At 36.2% G+C, this 18,197-nt stretch overlaps 1 protein-coding gene across 1 annotated transcript; it reads left to right on the top strand.

Annotated features, from left to right (window-relative positions):
• Positions 1-3,270: 3,270 nt before the first annotated feature.
• On the top strand, positions 3,271-17,066 carry rrp12 (ribosomal RNA processing 12 homolog). The gene is given in 35 exon segments (XM_051917199.1): positions 3,271-3,499; positions 3,772-3,989; positions 4,087-4,170; positions 4,277-4,353; positions 4,440-4,545; positions 5,198-5,314; positions 5,521-5,659; positions 6,350-6,477; positions 6,571-6,669; positions 6,800-6,891; positions 6,977-7,088; positions 7,189-7,289; positions 7,378-7,492; positions 9,184-9,326; positions 9,435-9,556; positions 9,684-9,748; positions 11,496-11,658; positions 11,788-11,942; positions 12,194-12,261; positions 12,456-12,549; positions 12,648-12,806; positions 12,899-12,979; positions 13,264-13,369; positions 13,470-13,577; positions 13,762-13,919; positions 14,024-14,112; positions 14,212-14,370; positions 15,139-15,302; positions 15,405-15,425; positions 15,428-15,520; positions 15,613-15,656; positions 15,758-15,830; positions 16,374-16,441; positions 16,544-16,626; positions 16,714-17,066. Coding segments are annotated over 35 exon segments (3,843 nt in total). The 5' UTR covers positions 3,271-3,360; the 3' UTR covers positions 16,814-17,066.
• The last annotated feature ends 1,131 nt before the right edge of the window (positions 17,067-18,197 follow it).

The following is an 18,197-nucleotide window of genomic DNA, read 5'->3' as shown; positions in this document are numbered from 1 at the left end:
TCAATTTGATGGGTTTTTTGAACATCAATTCGACATCAGTGTGTGGACGTCAAATTGACGTCAAAAAATTGACGTCAATTTGATTTTTTTTTTTCGACATCAGTGTGTGGATGTCAAATTGACTTAAAAAAATTGACGTCAATTTGATGTTTGTTTTTTCGACATCAGTTGGACATCAGTGTGTGGACGTCAAATTGATGTCAAAAAATTGACGTCAATTTGATTGTTTTTTTTTTTTTCGACATCAATTGGACATCAGTGTGTGGACGTTAAATTGACGTCAAAAAATTGACGTCAATTTGATTGAGTTTTTTTTTACATCAATTGGACATCAGTGTGTGGACGTCAAATTGACGTCAAAAAATTGACGTCAATTTGATGTTTTTTTGGACATCAACTCGACATCAGTGTGTGGACGTCAAATTGACGTCAAAAAATTGACGTCAGTTTGATGGGTTTTTTGAACATCAATTCGACATCAGTGTGTGGACGTCAAATTGACGTCAATTTGATATTTTTTTTTCAACATCAATTCGACATCAGTGTGTGGACGTCAATTTGATGTTTGTTTTTTTGACATCAATTCGACATCAGTGTGTGGACGTCAAATTGACGTCAAAAAATTTACGTCAATTTGATTGTTTTTTTTTTCGACATCAATTGGACATCAGTGTGTGGACGTCAAATTGACGTCAAAAAATTGACGTCAATTTGATGTTTGTTTTTTCGACATCAATTCGACATCAGTGTGTGGACGTCAAATTGACGTCAATTTGATGTTTTTTTTCGACATCAATTGGACATCAGTGTGTGGACGTCAAAGTTTGATTTGTTTTTTGACCTGTTTTTTGACGTCAATTTGATATTCTTTTTCATCAAACATCAAATTGACGTCCACACACTGATGTCGAATTGATGTTGAAAAAAAAAAATCAAATTGACGTCAATTTTTTGACATCAAATTGACGTCAATTTTTTGACGTCAATTTGATATTTTTTTTTCAACATCAATTCGACATCAGTGTGTGGACGTCAATTTGATGTTTGTTTTTTTGACATCAATTGGACATCAGTGTGTGGACGTCAAATTGACATCAAAAAATTGACGTCAATTTGATGTTTGTTTTTTTCGACATCAATTGGACATCAGTGTGTGGACGTCAAATTGACGTCAAAAAATTGACGTCAAAAAATTGACGTCAATTTGATGTTTGTTTTTTCGACATCAGTGTGTGGATGTCAAATTGACGTCAAAAAATTTACGTCAATTTGATGTTTGTTTTTTCGACATCAATTGGACATCAGTGTGTGGACGTCAAATTGACGTCAAAAAATTGACGTCAATTTGATGTTTGTTTTTTCGACATCAATTCGACATCAGTGTGTGGACGTCAAATTGACGTCAATTTGATGTTTTTTTCGACATCAATTGGACATCAGTGTGTGGACGTCAAAGTTTGATTTGTTTTTTGACCTGTTTTTTGACGTCAATTTGATATTCTTTTTCATCAAACATCAAATTGACGTCCACACACTGATGTCGAATTGATGTTGAAAAAAAAATATCAAATTGACGTCAATTTTTTGACATCAAATTGACGTCAATTTTTTGACGTCAATTTGATATTTTTTTTTCAACATCAATTCGACATCAGTGTGTGGACGTCAATTTGATGTTTGTTTTTTTGACATCAATTGGACATCAGTGTGTGGACGTCAAATTGACATCAAAAAATTGACGTCAATTTGATGTTTGTTTTTTTCGACATCAATTCGACATCAGTGTGTGGACGTCAAATTGACGTCAATTTGATGTTTTTTTTCGACATCAATTGGACATCAGTGTGTGGACGTCAAATTGACGTCAAAAAATTGACGTCAATTTGATTGTTTTTTTTTTTTTTTTTACATCAATTGGACATCAGTGTGTGGATGTTATGTTTTTTTTTACATCAGTGTGTGGATGTCAAATTGACGTCAATTTGATGTTTTTTTTCGACATTAATTCGACATCAGTGTGTGGACGTCAAAGTTTGATTTGTTTTTTGACCTGTTTTTTGACGTCAATTTGATATTCTTTTTCAACATCAATTGGACATCAGTGTTGGACGTCAAATTGACGTCAAATTGACGTCAAAAAATTGACGTCAATTTGATGGGTTTTTTTTTCGACATCAATTCAATATTAGTGTGTGGACGAAAAAAACATCAAATTGACGTCAATTTGATGTTTTTTTCGACATCAATTCGACATCAGTGTGTGGACATCAAATTGACGTCAAAAAATTGACGTCAATTTGATGTTTTTTTCTACATCAATTGGACATCAGTGTGTGGACGTCAAATTGACGTCAATTGGACATCAGTGTGTGGACATCAGTGTGTGGACGTCAAATTGACGTCAATTGGACATCAGTGTGTGGACGTCGAATTGATGTCAAAAAATTGACGTAAATTTGATGTTTTTTTTTCGACATCAATTCGACATCAGTGTGTGGATGTCAAATTGACGTCAAAAAATTGACATCAGTTTGATGGGGTTTTGTTTCGACATCAATTGGACGTCAGTGTGTGGACGTCAAACTGACGTCAAAAAATTGACGTCAGTTTGATGGGGTTTTTTTTCGACATCAATTCGACATCAGTGTGTGGACGTCAAAGTTTGATTTGTTTTTTTTACCTGTTTTTTGCTGTCAGTTTGATTTTTTTTTTCAAATTGACATCAAAAAATTGATGTCAAAAAATTGATGTCAATTTGATGGGTTTTTTTTCGACATCAATTCGACATCAGTGTGTGGACGTCAAATTGACGTCAAAAAATTGAGCCCTGGTTGTCATAAATTTAAAATACAATTCATCTTAAATAGTGGTCCAGGAGCAGGAATAATAATAAAAACAGTTATGAAATTCAGTAGGACCAGTGGTCTTAAAGGATTTAGGGAAATACAATAAACAGGTCTACATTAGGTCTAATGAATAATTAGAAGAGTGTAAGGGAGGTTAGAATTATTATTATTATGATTTTAATATTAGTAGGCTGTATAGCAGAACAGAGCTAGTTAGGATAGTCTGTATAATTAAATATAGTTTAATGAAGTAATGTGTTAGGATAATTAGGATAGTCTATATAATTAAATACTTTAATTGAGGTGGGGGAATATGTCTGCCTATTGTCTGATCCACACTCCGGAGCAGAAGGTTGCGGTAATGCACCAATAAGCTGGATGTCATCCGCCGTAAAACAAGAAAAATGAAGAAGAAGCACAAAACGCACGATGATGACGCATGCAAAGCGCGACACGCAGGACTGGAGGAGAAAACAACGTGCTCTTAGCACTATAAGGATTTCCACCTGCAAAAATGGTGAAGTCTGGAAAACTTAAGTCTGGAGCAGCCCAGAAAATAAGGCGGTGGAAGAAAGGGCACAGTAGTGATAGCAATCCGGAGACATGTCGCTATCGAAAAGCCGCGAGGAGCCGATATTTCAGCCGTCCCTCAGGTGAGACTCTGGCCTGCGTGATAACACGTGGGTAGCTGATCGAACTTTGTAAACAAGTTAAAAATCATGTCTGGGAGCTTTTAGAGAGCGACGACTAATTTATTTGAGCGTTTATTATAAAGTAGTTTAAATCATTAGATATTTTTACATATCTGACAGTAGGACTGCCCTTTCTTTTGACTGTATTCATGGCTAGGATGTCATAACATTGTGTTTAGATGGTATGCTTGATGTAAATGTGAGTTTCATCAAACCTCTTTCTATTTAAACAGAAAAAAGTGATCTGACAGTAGATGCCTTGAAACTCCACAATGAGCTTCAGTCAGGATCTTTGCAGAGAAGCGGTGATGTGGCAGGAGATGCCATGGAAGATCAAGCCCTCACAGAGAAAACCTCTGGGACTTTTCTTAGTGGACTGTCGGACTGCTCCAACCTCACTTTTAGAAAAGTACAGCGCTACTGGGAGTCAAACTCTGCAGCACATAAAGAGGTTTGTATTCAGTTTTTGATGGTCAGAGAGCTGTATTTTTTGTCATTATTACTAGATTATATGTTATGTGTTTTATTCACATCTTCTTGTTCTTCAGATCTGTGCTGTATTGGCAGCCGTAACTGAAGTGCTTCGCTCTCAAGGAGGAAAGGAGACAGAGACAGAGTACTTTGCAGCCTTGGTAAATTAAAGTTACCATTAAATCAATTCAACTGTGAAAAATGCTCAAAAGTGTCTAGGCTTTCTTTGGATCAACCTATGACCGTCTTTCCATTTTCAATCGGCAGATGACGACACTTGAGGCTGTAGATAGCAGCGAATCACTGGCAGCTGTTGCATACCTCCTTAACTTGGTCATGAAAAGGTGAGCGGCATGAATTTCTACTGTAGTGATTTAGATTGGCTCGGCCTGTTGATCGGGATAAGTTATGTTATGCTTATCTTGTCAAGGGTGCCGGCTGCAGTGCTTAAGAAAAAGTTCTCGGACACAGCCAAAGCCTTCATGGATGTGATGTCAAACCAAGCCAATTCTGACTCTTTATCCTGCCTTCGATGGGTTTGTACACTTTTCTCATAAATGTAACCTCTCTGGTGTTCTTTGACATCACACTTGTGATCCTCAGCAGTCAAAATAGACCCAACACAATAAGTGTAACCTTTTTTTTTTTTTTTAAATGAAATGATTGTACTTTATTTTGTTTCAATAATATTTAATCTTTGTTGTATTTATAGGGAGTTTCATGGTATTAGACAATATTAAACTGTAAATTATTTCTATATAAAATAATACAAATATTAGAAAAATATTTTCAATAAATACAATGTTTAAGTTAAAAACAAAGCAAATTTTTTAAAAATCCAATGCATGGAAGGCAGACTAGACATCGTCAAAGACTACTTAATAGTGGTTGATTTCTAGTTTGTACCCCAAAACATTGCTCTGTATTTGTATTTTTCATATTTCCCATTCATTTCTTGTGATCTTTGTGGTCATTTGACAGCCACAAGTGGGAATTTAAGACCATTTAGCCTTTTGTTATCAAGTCCACGATTTTTTTTGTTTATACAGCAAGTTCCATGAAAGTCACCAAGTTTTGTACCATTCCAATGAAGTAAAAATGCTAATTCAAAATGTAAAAAAAAATGTTCTAAAATGACCAAAGGCCACCAGAGTTTTAACCAATGTATTGTTTCTTTATTCCTTGCAGATCTTATCCTGTCTGGCGACTTTGCTGCGTAAACAGGATCTGTCAGTGTGGAGTTACCCATCAACTCTACAGGTGTACCATGGCCTGCTGGTCTTCACAGTACACTCTAAACCAAAGGTCTGTCTGTTTGATTCCAATCTAGTCAGTGCTGGAATGTTACTGTTGATATAAGAATTCTTTTTATACCATGTACTGTAATTTTAGTCATATCCACCACTGGTTGTTATAGTAATACACAAATGATACACTATTTCTATACTGCCAGAGTAACAGACTTTGACTGTTTGAGGTTTCTGAACGATGATTATGTCCGTGTTCTGCAGGTGCGAAAGGCAGCACAGCAGGGCGTTTGCTCCATCCTTCGCTACAGCGACTTCATGTTCTCAGATAATGCCCCAAGCCACCACCCAGCAGCCGTCACCACAGCCAAATTCTGCTGCAAAGAACTGGAGCAGTCAGGAGGTCAGCTGAACTCATGTTCTTAATGTTGAAGTGCTCAAAATGAACAATAGGCAAAACCTACTCAATCTGAGGCTATCACTAAATATCAATAATAAAATAAAAATATTAACAAAATGCGGAAAATTACAAACAGTGCTGTAGAGTAAACATATGCAGTTAGTCTATCTTTTCCACACAGGCACTCTACTCTAACACCTCACTGCACATGTGTCCTTCATTCTTGGTTGAACTAATTTAAGTGTGTACATTTAATTTCCTATAGGTTTTAAGTTATTTTAGTTAAAACACAATTCAGAATTTAGAATCAAACTGCCTTAGGTTAAAGTGTAGGCAATTGCTCAGAAAATTACCATGTAGCACCACCTAGCATCCAACCAGTGATTAATACTGGTATAACCAGTTTGAACATGGATAATGTCCTGATATATCAATGATTGTGCCACAGAAGTCACCAAGGAGACTATTCCAATGTAGTAAACGTTAAAAGTTCAAAACAAATTTTTTTCATCTAAAATGACCAAAGACCATCAGAGGGGTAACAAATACCAGTATAACCGGTTTGAATGTGGAAAAAAAATATTGTGCCACAAAAGTCACCAAGTTTCATACTATTCCAATGAAGTTAAAATGTCTAGTTCTTTTATTATAATGATGGAATATGGAATATATTATCTTTTTATTCGACTCAAGGCAGCAAAGAAGACACAACCACTCTCCATGTGCTGGGTCTTCTGAAGGACCTGCTGTCTGCATTCCCCCTGAACTCAGTCAAGTCTTGCTGTGAGACCCTTCTCCGTGTCATGACCCTGAGCCATGTGGTGGGAGAGCAGTTTAACTTACATATTTTTGTCATTTTTATTTGATTTCCATTGATTTTTCCATTCTTAACACCTGCCCCTGATTCTTTGAAGCTGGTGACCGCAAATGCAATGCAGGCTTTCCACAAGCTCTTCATTAGCAAACCCAGTCCTTCCAGTATGTCTGCAGAGCTCAATGCCCAGATCATCACAGTGAGTGTCAGAATTGATAAACACATGCATATGAACTCAAAAGATATTGTGCTGGATCTTATTTTTGCCTTTTAATTTTATCATCTTCAAATGTGTGGATTGACACATCTATCAAACCCCTTCCTTCCAGGCTTTATATGACTATGTTCCTAGTGAGAATGATCTGCAGCCTTTACTAGCATGGCTTGCTGTAATGGAAAAGGCCCATGTACATCTCTCTAGGTAGGCCTTTTTCAGTTTCAGTTTGAGTCTTTTGTTTGCTAGCTTGGTGAGGAATCTTTCTCATTCTATCATCTTTGGGCTCTAGTTTACAGAGCGCTCTGAGTCTCGGTCATCTTCCTCGCCTCTTCTCGGTCGCCATGTCGTGTCTTCTATCCCCGCACACGCAAGTTGTCTCTGCTGCAACCCAGACTCTGAAGGTTTGCAACGTGTTGTCTATAAGCAGCGTAATCAGTTATTTCTCAGAAGTGAATTTATCTTAGTGTTCTTGTGTATTTATTTTTTTTTCTCTCCCTCCAGACTCTGATAAATGAGTGTGTAGCTGCTCGTATGGCAGAGATTGAACCCGTTATAACAAACACATCAACTGGAAATGGGGCTTGCATCCTGAAGATGTTTCAGTGAGCTACCTGTGACACCCATCTGTCCTAATGTCATGTCCTTTTCTAGAGCCTGGTCTTTCTAAAATCTGACCTCTGTCTTTTTCAGTATTGTGGAGGAAGGGTTGTCCTATCGTTTTCATGCCTCTTGGCCGTTTGTGCTGCAGATCCTGGGCTGCTTCTACCGAGCTGCAGGAAAACAGGCTCATCCTTTCATGATAAAGGTAGTTTGAAGAAAAGAAAGGAGAAAAAAAATGTGTGTATGTATATGTGATGTGATCTGCAAAAACCCATCACATGGTGAAATTTTACCGATCACAGGTTTCAATACCATATGAAAGCTGGAGATTCAAGCCCCTTCCAAAACTGTTTTTTCTTCTTTCATAGCTTGTCTGTAACAAAAGTTATGGTTATCTAAAGTCGGCTGATCGCTCTGATTTTCAGGAACGGAATTCTAAGAAAAACAGGTTTAAATAACTCACTCCCTTTTTCCGCATAGACATGAAAATGCACTATCCAAACATAAATGGTTGTAATTCAAGAATTCTTTGGAATATAGACCTAAGGTTGGTCTTGTTTTAAAGAAGACACTAGTCAGATTTATTGTAAAAGTGAAATAAAAAAAAAAGTTATAGAAGTTTAAGTTTATGAAAAATGTAAAAATATAATTGTTTATATTTTATAATAATATATTACAATGCATGTTTTACTCTTAAAATGCAAGGGAAAAAAATGTCAACATTCCAAATTTTGAAATATTTAAAAAATGAGCTTTCAGTAAGAATTTGTTTGGGTGCAGTACCAAACTTTTTTTACTAGATGACACCCAAGCTCCATATCTGACCATTTATGGGCACCTCCATTTATTTGAGTGGTCTGAACCATATATTTCTATATTTTTTTATACATTTTATGAAGTAGACCTCTTATTCAGAAGTTGGTGGTTTGACAGTATTTGATTTGAATTCAACCTCTAATAAACACATGATTAGAACATGTGTGTTCATTATAGCTCCGTTGTTCTTTTGTGCTCCGCCTTCTCACGATAACGTATTAGAAAAAAAAAAATCTTGCATGCTGTAGTTTATACAGGACTGGCGGGAAATTTGCATTAATACACCTTCATTGTACATGTTATGTGGTTTATTTTGATGGGTGAACTGTCTTTGTAGCGTTAAGAGAGGAAAAGCTATGGCGTTTTTTTTTTTTTTTTTTTTTTTAAACCTCCGCTGGGTGTGTTCTTAAACCGTAACGTTAGCCTTGCCACTATAAATCGCTATTTTTCTGCACTGCAACAGGCGAATTTTGCCAAGATATTTTCAGAGATGATAGACAAGATGTTATAGAATTATAATTTAATAAAAACCCAATTTTGACAAAAAATGACATTCAGTCTATTTTTTGACTTTACTGAAAACGCTCCATCGCGACATCCGACAGGTTTTCCCAGATCGCATCACATACGTCTGTGTGTGTGTGTAAATATATGTGTGTGTGTGTATAATATATATATACACACACACATATATATTTATATATATATATATATATATATATATATATGTGTATATATATATATATATATATATATATATATAATGTGTATATATATGTGTGTGTGTGTTTTGAACATTGTACTTATATTTCATAATTACCTGCATGTAGTTCATTTCTGTAATTTATTTTTTGACCCTTCCATACCACCAAACCTGTCCCCAACCTTGCCTATAACCCACCTCAATAGCAGCAAAAGTGTTTTGCAATACAACAAACACAATAAGTACATTGCACCTAATACTTACGTTTTATATATAGTAGTTAAAAACGCCTAATATTAAATGATCTTCTTTTCTTTTTAAGTTTGTGTTTTTATTGATAGCTTACTCAAAGATTAATATGGTTGTGCGATCTTCAGAGTTTGCAGTCTCTCAGTGACCTGCGGGCCACCCCTCAGTTCCCCTTCTCTGGGGAGTTGGATCTGGCTGTGGGCAGTGCGGTGGAGAGCATGGGTCCAGAAGTGGTTCTGAACGCTGTGCCCCTCCTCATCACTGGAACAGAGTGAGTTACTCTGCTGATGCTTCTCAGTCTAAAAACTTTTCTGTGTGCTTTGAATGGAAAAATTAAGTTATTAATGTGGTGAAATGTGTTGTGTATGTTTGTTTCCAGTGATGACCTTGAGTTCCCGCGCAGCTGGCTGATCCCGGTCATAAGAGATCATGTGAAGAACACTCAGCTGGCTTACTTCACATCACACTTTTTCCCTTTGGCAAACAAACTTAAACAGTCAGGTTTGTAATAAACACACTGTGGTTTAAATTGTAATTCACTTATCAAAATGTTTCTTATTGTCTGTATTACTGTATTATATGCAAATGCTTATCAACATTTAATTTCTCATTGTCTTGTTCATATCAGCTGATGAACTGGAGCAGTCAGGACAGAAGCTGATGGCAAAAGTGTATCAGACTCTACAGATGCAGGTAAGATAAGTATTTTGACACAGTTATGGTCAAAATAATGTGCCATTCACAATGTATGTCTGAAAAATCAGTTAAAAGGGGTAGTTAACCCAAATCCTCATTATTACTTCAGGTTTGGAACAACATGAGGGTGACTAAATGAAGACAGAATTGTCATTTTTGGGTTAACTATCACTTTAGTAATTGAACTTACATCTTAATCAGAATGAAAAGCCTTCATTTAAACTCTTCAATCATAAAAAATTAGAATAAAAGTCATGTGATTTGCAAGAGCTGGTGCAGATCTGTTAAAAGAACAACTTCCACGTAGGGCTGGTCCATTTGGTGATACAAAGTTTTGCAATAAATCGTGAACAAGAACTGATTGAATGCAGATAAGCAACGTCTACTTTGGGAAGTATAAAACGGTCAAATACACACTAAAATGTCAAAATGCCCATCTCGGCAAGTATTCGCATAAACACAGTCAGTTAGGTCTTAATAGAACGTGAAAACCTGTGAAAGATATCGCATACGCATCAGTATATTGGATCCGTGATTTCAGTGTTAAAGTGACAGCATCCTAATATACCTGCTGCTGTCTTGTCATTAATGTTAAAAAAACAAAAAAAGGAAGAAAAGAAAATCACTCACTGCTCTTAAAGGATTAGTTCACTTTCGAATTAAAATTTCCTGATAATTTACTCACCCCCATGTCATCCAAGATGTTTGTCTTTCTATTAGTCGAAAAGAAATTAAGGTTTTTGATGAAAACATTCCAGGATTATTCTCCTTATAGTGGACTTCAATGGACTCCAAATGGTTGAAGGCCAAAATTACAGTTTCAGTGCAGCTTCAAAGGGCTCTACACGATCCCAAGGAATAAGGGTCTTATCTAGCGAACGATCATTATTTTATACATTTTTTTTTTTTTTTAAATTATATACGTTTTAACCATAAACGCTCGTCTTGAACTAGCTCTCTTCTTCTTCTTCTCTATTAGAATTCCGGCAGTGTAGACGCTGCTAAGTGTATTACTGCCCTCCACAGGTCAAAGATTGAACTAATTTTTATGTATTTGCACTAGCATATTGTATATGATAATTTAGTTCAAACCTTGACCTGTGGAGGGCAGTAATATACTTAGCAGCATCTACACTGCTGGAATAAGAGAATAGGAGAATAAGGTTTTTGATTTAAAGGTTTTTGATTAAAACATTCCAGGATTAATTTCTTTTCGACTAAAGAAAGAAAAACAAACATCTTGGATGACATGGGGGTGAGTGAATTATCAGGAAATTTTAATCCGAAAGTGAACTAATCCTTTAACTTCACCTTCGTAGCTTTAATAAGAATCATTGTATATTTAAAGGGAAGACTATGCAGTGTTTTTTTTTTTTTTTTTATAAACTTTATTCAATTTATGTAGTATTTCTTACTTTTGTTAGATCTACCTGAATGTCGAACAAAGGTACAAATAAAATAAACGGTGCTTTATTTTATAAATTTGTTCTGTTTAATATAATTTTTGTTCTTATTTTTATTTATTAATTTATTTATTCTAATATTGTAACAACCTTATTTCCAGCAAAAATTTTCGCCAACTAATATTTACTATGTACATAGAAACATTTGTAATGCTGAAAATATGTACATACAAAAAAAACAATAGTCATTAAATGATTGATTGAATGATGAATGATTCATCCATTTGAATTACTTTTCCAGTGTTAAAAATGTAATTCTCCCCCCCCCCCCCCACCCCCAGATATGGACTATGCTGCCTGGATTCTGCACTAAACCCACCGATCTGTTGGCATCATTCAAGAACATTGCTCGGCCTCTGGGTATGGCCCTCAATGATCGCCCTGACCTCCGCCTGTGCATCTGTCAGGCCTTGCGGACTCTCATCAACAAGAGCTGTGAGACAGGTCAGCTGGGTTATTAAAACATTAGTCTCAAAATCTGAACAGCTCTTCGTTGTGTTCTTTTTATTGCTTTGGCTACATTTTCGCTGATGACTGCTCATTGAGATTTATGATTGTGTATTGTATCTGCAGAGGAAGAGAAGGCTGAATTAAATCGCTTCTCCAAGAACTTTCTTCCCATCCTGTTTAATGTCTATAGTCAGCAGCCTAAACCAGGAGAGATGGCATCTGCTAGGATGGCTGTCCTGGAGACAGTCAGAGTTTACCTCACCATCACAGACCAGAAGGTAAATTCATCTACCATATTAACAAATAAATGACATCATTGCAAGAATTACATTCTGGCCTTCCTGTAGCTCAAACAGAAGAGCAATGCCAATATCATGGGTTTGATTCCTAGGGAAAGCAAGAACTGATAAAATGTATACCTTGAATGCAATGGATAAAAGTGTCTGCCGAATGCACAAATGTAAAATTACATCATTGCAAATTTGCTCTCTTGTTGTCATTTTGTAAATATCTTTTCCTGTTGGTTCAGATGGCGTGCACGTTCCTGCACAAAGCCTTGGAGAGACTCAACAGTGCGGACAACTCTGAGTTCACACGGTAATTCAGCTCCACACCTTTACTGTCTTTCTTACAAGGCTTTAGGTATGTTCAACAGATCTTTGAGACACCTATAAAAAGGCAGAGACCTCGATGGAAACCTGAATAATGCATAATTTGAAACAAAGCTTGTCAAGTTTAATTGGAACACGTTTATATTTTGCATTGGAAAATGAGTGGCTCATATTTTATAGGCTTGCAGTTATTGACCTGATTGTTGCAATGGCTCCATTTGTGGATGAACCATCTATGACCCAGACATTTGAATTGATTAAACCTTTTGTGGAGGTGAGGATCTTCCTGTTACCATTTTAAACCATATTTTCACTCTTTGCGTTCTGAGGGTACTTCATGTAATGTTTGTCTGTGTATATGTGTGTTTATAGAGCAAGGATGCTGGAATCCAGAAAAAAGCCTATAGAGTGCTGGAGGAGATGTGTGGAGGGGAGAGAGAATCTTGTAAGGCTTTTGTTCTGGCGAATCTTGAGCAGCTGAAGGGAATACTGCTAGACAGCCTGACGTCTGCGGCTTCACCTGCCAAACGGGTGAGAGCTATGAAAAAAAACACAGAGTAATCACATTTACACTGAGAATGTGTAATTGAATAATATGTGGTGCTTTTTTGACTTTTTTTCAGCCAAGACTCAAGTGTCTGATTCACATAGTGAAGCAGATCAATGAAGAACACCATGATTTCATTACTGCTCTGCTTCCTGAGGTATGTGTTGCATAGAGCGTGGTCCGTAACACCTTATTCTAGTGTCCTTGTTACATGTACTTACCATAACGGAATATAACAGTAAATTAACCATGATCATATGCAGATAACCCAAAACTAAACCCCATTGCTAACCCTATAGTATTATACTCAGTATTTAAATGTATAATTACACCGTAAAAAGGACACTTTAAACAAAGTGTAACCATGCAGTCTTAGATTAGTGTTATTCTTTATGAAAGCTATAATATTGGGATTTTTTTTTTTTTTTAAATGTGTTTTAGGTCATTCTTTGCACAAAGGAAATGTCTGTCGGTGCCCGCAAAAATGCCTACTCTCTTCTGGTTGAGATTGGAAATGCATTTTTGCGGTTTTGTGGGAACACAAAAGGTGAAGATAAAAACAAATATATCTCAGTAATGAAAATAAAAATATATGTTGCTAAGTGAAGAGCTGAAATAATTATCTGTCATCTATCATGTGTTGTCAGATGCCATAAATGAGTATTTAGGCCATGTGTACATTGGACTTACTGGCTCTGTAACGATGATCACCTGCACAGTTCTTGCCTTAACCAGGCTAGTGTTCCATTACAAAGGTGAGAGTGACTGCTACTATTAAAACATTACTTTTGAGCTATGTTTGAGGGCTTGCTCTTTGCAAAAAAAAAAGTCAAACTGTAGTGATATTAACGATTGTAAAGAATCATTAAATGTTTGTAATCATTGTTTGATTGTAAAGCAAAAATAAATGTGTAAATATTGTCTGGCCTTTATCTGCAGATTCCATAGACGTGTCCTCATTGGAGCAGCTGCTACATAATGTCTGTCTTCTGCTTGGCAGCAGGACACGAGACATTGTCAAGGCCTCTCTTGGCTTCCTAAAAGTTCTCCTGTTTTCTCTAGATGTCAAGGTTTTAGCCAGCCATGTTAATGTTATTGTAAGTAAGGAAGAAAGAATGTTCATATTTGAACATTCAAAAAGTGTCGGAGAAATGTCTATTGAAATCTATTTTTGAATCTGTTTTTCTCTATCATCTTGCAGATGGAAGGTATCAGCAATATGAATGATATGCGAAGACACTTTAGGGTGAAACTTAAGAGTATTTACACCAAACTGATTAGGAAATTTGGGTAAGCTAAGCGGCTAACCAAACCAATCCTTTTTGTTTCTTTGTGGTTTTTCTTTTATTCTCTAAATTTTGTATGATTAAAAATGTAATATGTGTTCAGATTTGAGCTGGTCAAAAGCATGTTGCCAACCGATCAACACAAGGTCCTAGTGAATATCCGTAAAACGGAGGCCAGAAATAAGAGACGCAAACTCGTGATCAAGACTGAAGAGGACGATTCAGACAGTGAGGACGAGACGCCTAAAGTGAAAGGAGAGAGGTACAAAGCTTTCAACTGAATCTTTTGCTTTATGATTGAGTATTGTGACTGTTTTGTGCGGTGTACATCTAGAAATATTTTAGGGCTTAGCTGACAGTGCTGGACTGTGCTTCAGAGAGATGTTTTGTTTTTATTTGGCCTTGTCCACACTAATACTTTTTCGTTTAAAAACATATTTTTCTCTGCATTTTTGTCAACGAAGATGGAGCTTTTTAAAAACGCGCTCTCAAGTGGATGTTGTTTTTAGTTATGTTTTTACGTTGTAATGTGGACTTAAAACTGAGGTATTCGAAAAACGATGATGCATGTTTAGTCATGACGCATATTGTACCTATATCTATGGTGGCATTGTTGTGCCTGCAATTTACTTGCATAGTGTTGCTAAAGATTAATGTTCCTTCATATTGCATTCCTGCAAAGATGAGACAAAATTTACTCTCAATTGCTGTCCTGTGCCAGAACATGAAGACAAGTGCGTTTTAGACCATACGATTTTGAGGATGACCTTGACACCACAGCGAGTGGTGGGATATTTTGCTAATAAAATAATCATGCCAGAAGAAGAGTTTGAGAACTTTGTCTGCTCTCTTGGTATCATTTCTAGAGCTTTTATTATGTTTATGCATGCGCAATAAGGTGATTTAAGCGTTTTCGGTGTGGATGACTTTTAGAAAATTTTAGAAAACACTAGTGTGGACCGGGAGTGTTTTGAAACAAAAACGCTGTTTTCAAATGTTTCCGGATTAACGTTCTTTTGTCTCCTTGCAGTATTGAGGACATTCTGGCTGAGACCGACTCTGCTGACTCGGATGAAGACGAGAAACCCAAGAAGGGGCTGAAGAAGCCAATGAAGGGCCAGGCCTGGTTAAAGGAAGGTGTGTCCGACGAACCACTCAACTTCCTCGATCCAAAAGCAGCGCAGAGAGTTCTGGGTAAGAGATCTTCCCATATGTTCGTTTAGATTCAGTCATGATCAAATTAAATTGATTGTATGCATTAATATATTTTGTGTATATCACTCGTTTTTTATTTAGCCACCAACCCTAACCTCAAGAAGCTACCAGAGCAGAGCATGGATTCAAGGTGACATCCGATGGTCGATTGATCATAAAAGAAGAGGATGATGATGATATTGATGACAAAACTAAAGGTGGGACAGGATAATTTTTTTGCTGAAGTGTATTGACTTGCATTTATTATTGTAATAAACCACTGTATGTTAATATGCATATCTTTCTCCAGATGCTGAAATGGATGATGTACTCGAAGAGGCGGGAGTCAAAACTGTGGGTGTTTTATGTATTTCACTTTCTTCATAATCAACATAATTGCGAAATCTACCAAAAGTTTTTGTAGTGCGTGACGTTAATTTTTCTTCATTGAACAGAGAAAGAATCCGAAGTGGAAAATGCATGACGATCTAGATGATGACATGGATGTCAAACCTACGAAATATAAAGGTAGGAGGACAACATAATTTTGAGTTTCATTTAAAAAAAAAAATATATATGGTGCTATAGTTTAAATGTCTGTTCACACCAAGAACGATAACTATATTATTGTCCAGACCAATGCAAGGTTCTGTTTATTATAAGCAGCGCTGCAGTTTTGTTGTCTGCCACTTTAAATGCTCTAACTTTTTAAAACGGAATGGATTCTAATTGGCTGTCAATGTTTTTATTATTCATTAGCTGGAAAAAATCATTGTGAAGGTGATTCTAATTATATAATTTCTCTGTGCCGTTAGTGTGTGGTGTGGATTCTGCCTTTCTTTTTAGAACGATTTTTAAAACTCTATCGTTATCATTAGTACTTGTCCTTGGTGTGAACATGTCTTAAGGATGTGCAAACTGACTACGAAAACAAATAAATTGTTCTCAAGAAGTGTTACTTTATTGCTTAGAGCACAGCTAAGAAACGTAATGACCCATATTGTTATCACAAATTAATTCTATAATGTTTCTGAACATTTTAACATTTCTATGTATTGTTGAACTTCTCAGCTGGTGGCATTGGAATCCACAGGCCTCTGGGTGCACGACCAGAGTTTGGGAAAGAGTATAAATCTAAGGTGAGAAGTAAAGAGCTTCTTTCTTCTCAGAACATTTTGCATAAATACCAACATAAATTGAACCTCTGAAGGACCACTGCTAAACCTCTCTGTTCATTGCAGAAGGGAAAAGGGGATGTTAAGAAGGAAGGCAAGTGTGACCCGTATGCTTACGTTCCTCTGAAGAAGTCCCAGCTCAATCGCAGGTAAGGGACAGATTCTGTCCTTGCATGTTTTCTCCTTAAATATATCAGTGATGCAGCTGATCAAACATGACTTAACTTTGTAAACAGGAAAAAGGCCAAACTCCAAGGCCAGTTCAAAGGCATGGTCAGAGGGGCCAAGAAAGGAGCACTCTCTGGAACGAGAATACTGAAGAAGAGGAAAGCCTAAAATGTGTTCCTGTTGTGATCTTCTTAGATCTGCCCTCATTTTCCATGGCATGATCAAATTAAAAGCTAGAGACATCTGTGCAATGCTTTGTGAACTTCCTGTGGAAGAGTTTCTTTAAACGATGATTTCAAGGGGTCCTAGTTGATGTTTTCTGTAGTTGGAAAATAAGAAAAGAAGCAGTATGATAATAGCGTTTGCTTAATGTATTTATGTACTTGCTGTGTTGGACAGAAAATAAAATGTTCAGAAAATAGTATGAAGTGAAACTTTGTCTTTACAGAAATGGTAGTTTGTTTTTCCTTCATTAATTTTATGCTTTATACCCCCCCCCCCCTTAACGTTTTGAGACATTCTAATCAATACACATGAAGAAAATTACATGATCAATGATTATCAATCATGCAGTTTTTTTTTTGTTTTTTTTTTAGGTTAAACAATCCCATACTGCCTTGTGCTTTTTGCCTGTACATTATTCACCTTCCCAAGAAAACTAATATCATGTTTCCATTGTTAAACAATAGTGTTGTCTTACATTTTCAATATCATTCAAGGTACGCTTTAATAAAGTAATCCCCAAGTGCCCTTCAAAGTCTTAAATCTCATAAATGTTACAGAGTGATTGATACTGTGTACCAGTTTTTCCACAGAGGATATCGGTGGTGTTAACGTAGATCCCAGCTGTGTGTGAGATTGAATGAGGTCTGCTGGAGGTCAGACGTGTCCTCTTACTCCAATAAGCTCAACTGGATTTTCCCTGATAGTCCCAGTGAGTGTGATACAGGCTCATGTGTTTATGGTGGTGTCTGCGGGCTTTAGCCATTACAGCTGGTTTTGAGAGCCATCTTTCATTGACAATGCATGACAAAGCCTATTGAGTTATTTTATGCATTGTGAATGTACACCAGCATAAACCAAAACTATGGATTCCTAGTTCCACCAAAAAAAAAAAAAGCTGACACTGACAAATTAAATCATAATTATGGCAAAAAAAAGTACAAATTTGACATACCAAGTTATGTTTATTACAGTCAGAATGGACTTTTTGACTTGTCATAATCATGACTTGGTATCTCATAATTTTTAGGGTTTTTTTTTGTCATAATTATGACTTGTGATGTAAAACGATAATCATGAAAGCCGATATAAATTCATGCTTTGGTAAATTTAATTTTGGATTGCATTTTAAAATTATGGATGCAATTTCTCATAATTTTGACTTTTAGTTAATAGGCTAACTGACTGTATATAATGACTTTTTATCTCATAATAGGCCTAATTATGATGTCAATTTTGACCTTTTTTCTCATAATTATAACACAGTATGCCAACTTTTACTTTTTAATCTAAATTATTTTAATTTGGTAATAATTTTGACTTTCATTAC

This window comes from Ctenopharyngodon idella, chromosome 13 (assembly GCF_019924925.1).
Source record: "Ctenopharyngodon idella isolate HZGC_01 chromosome 13, HZGC01, whole genome shotgun sequence".
In the NCBI taxonomy this organism is placed as follows: domain Eukaryota; kingdom Metazoa; phylum Chordata; class Actinopteri; order Cypriniformes; family Xenocyprididae; genus Ctenopharyngodon; species Ctenopharyngodon idella.
The sequence above is the reverse complement of the archived record's forward strand: the minus strand, read 5'-3'. Positions and strand labels throughout refer to the sequence as shown.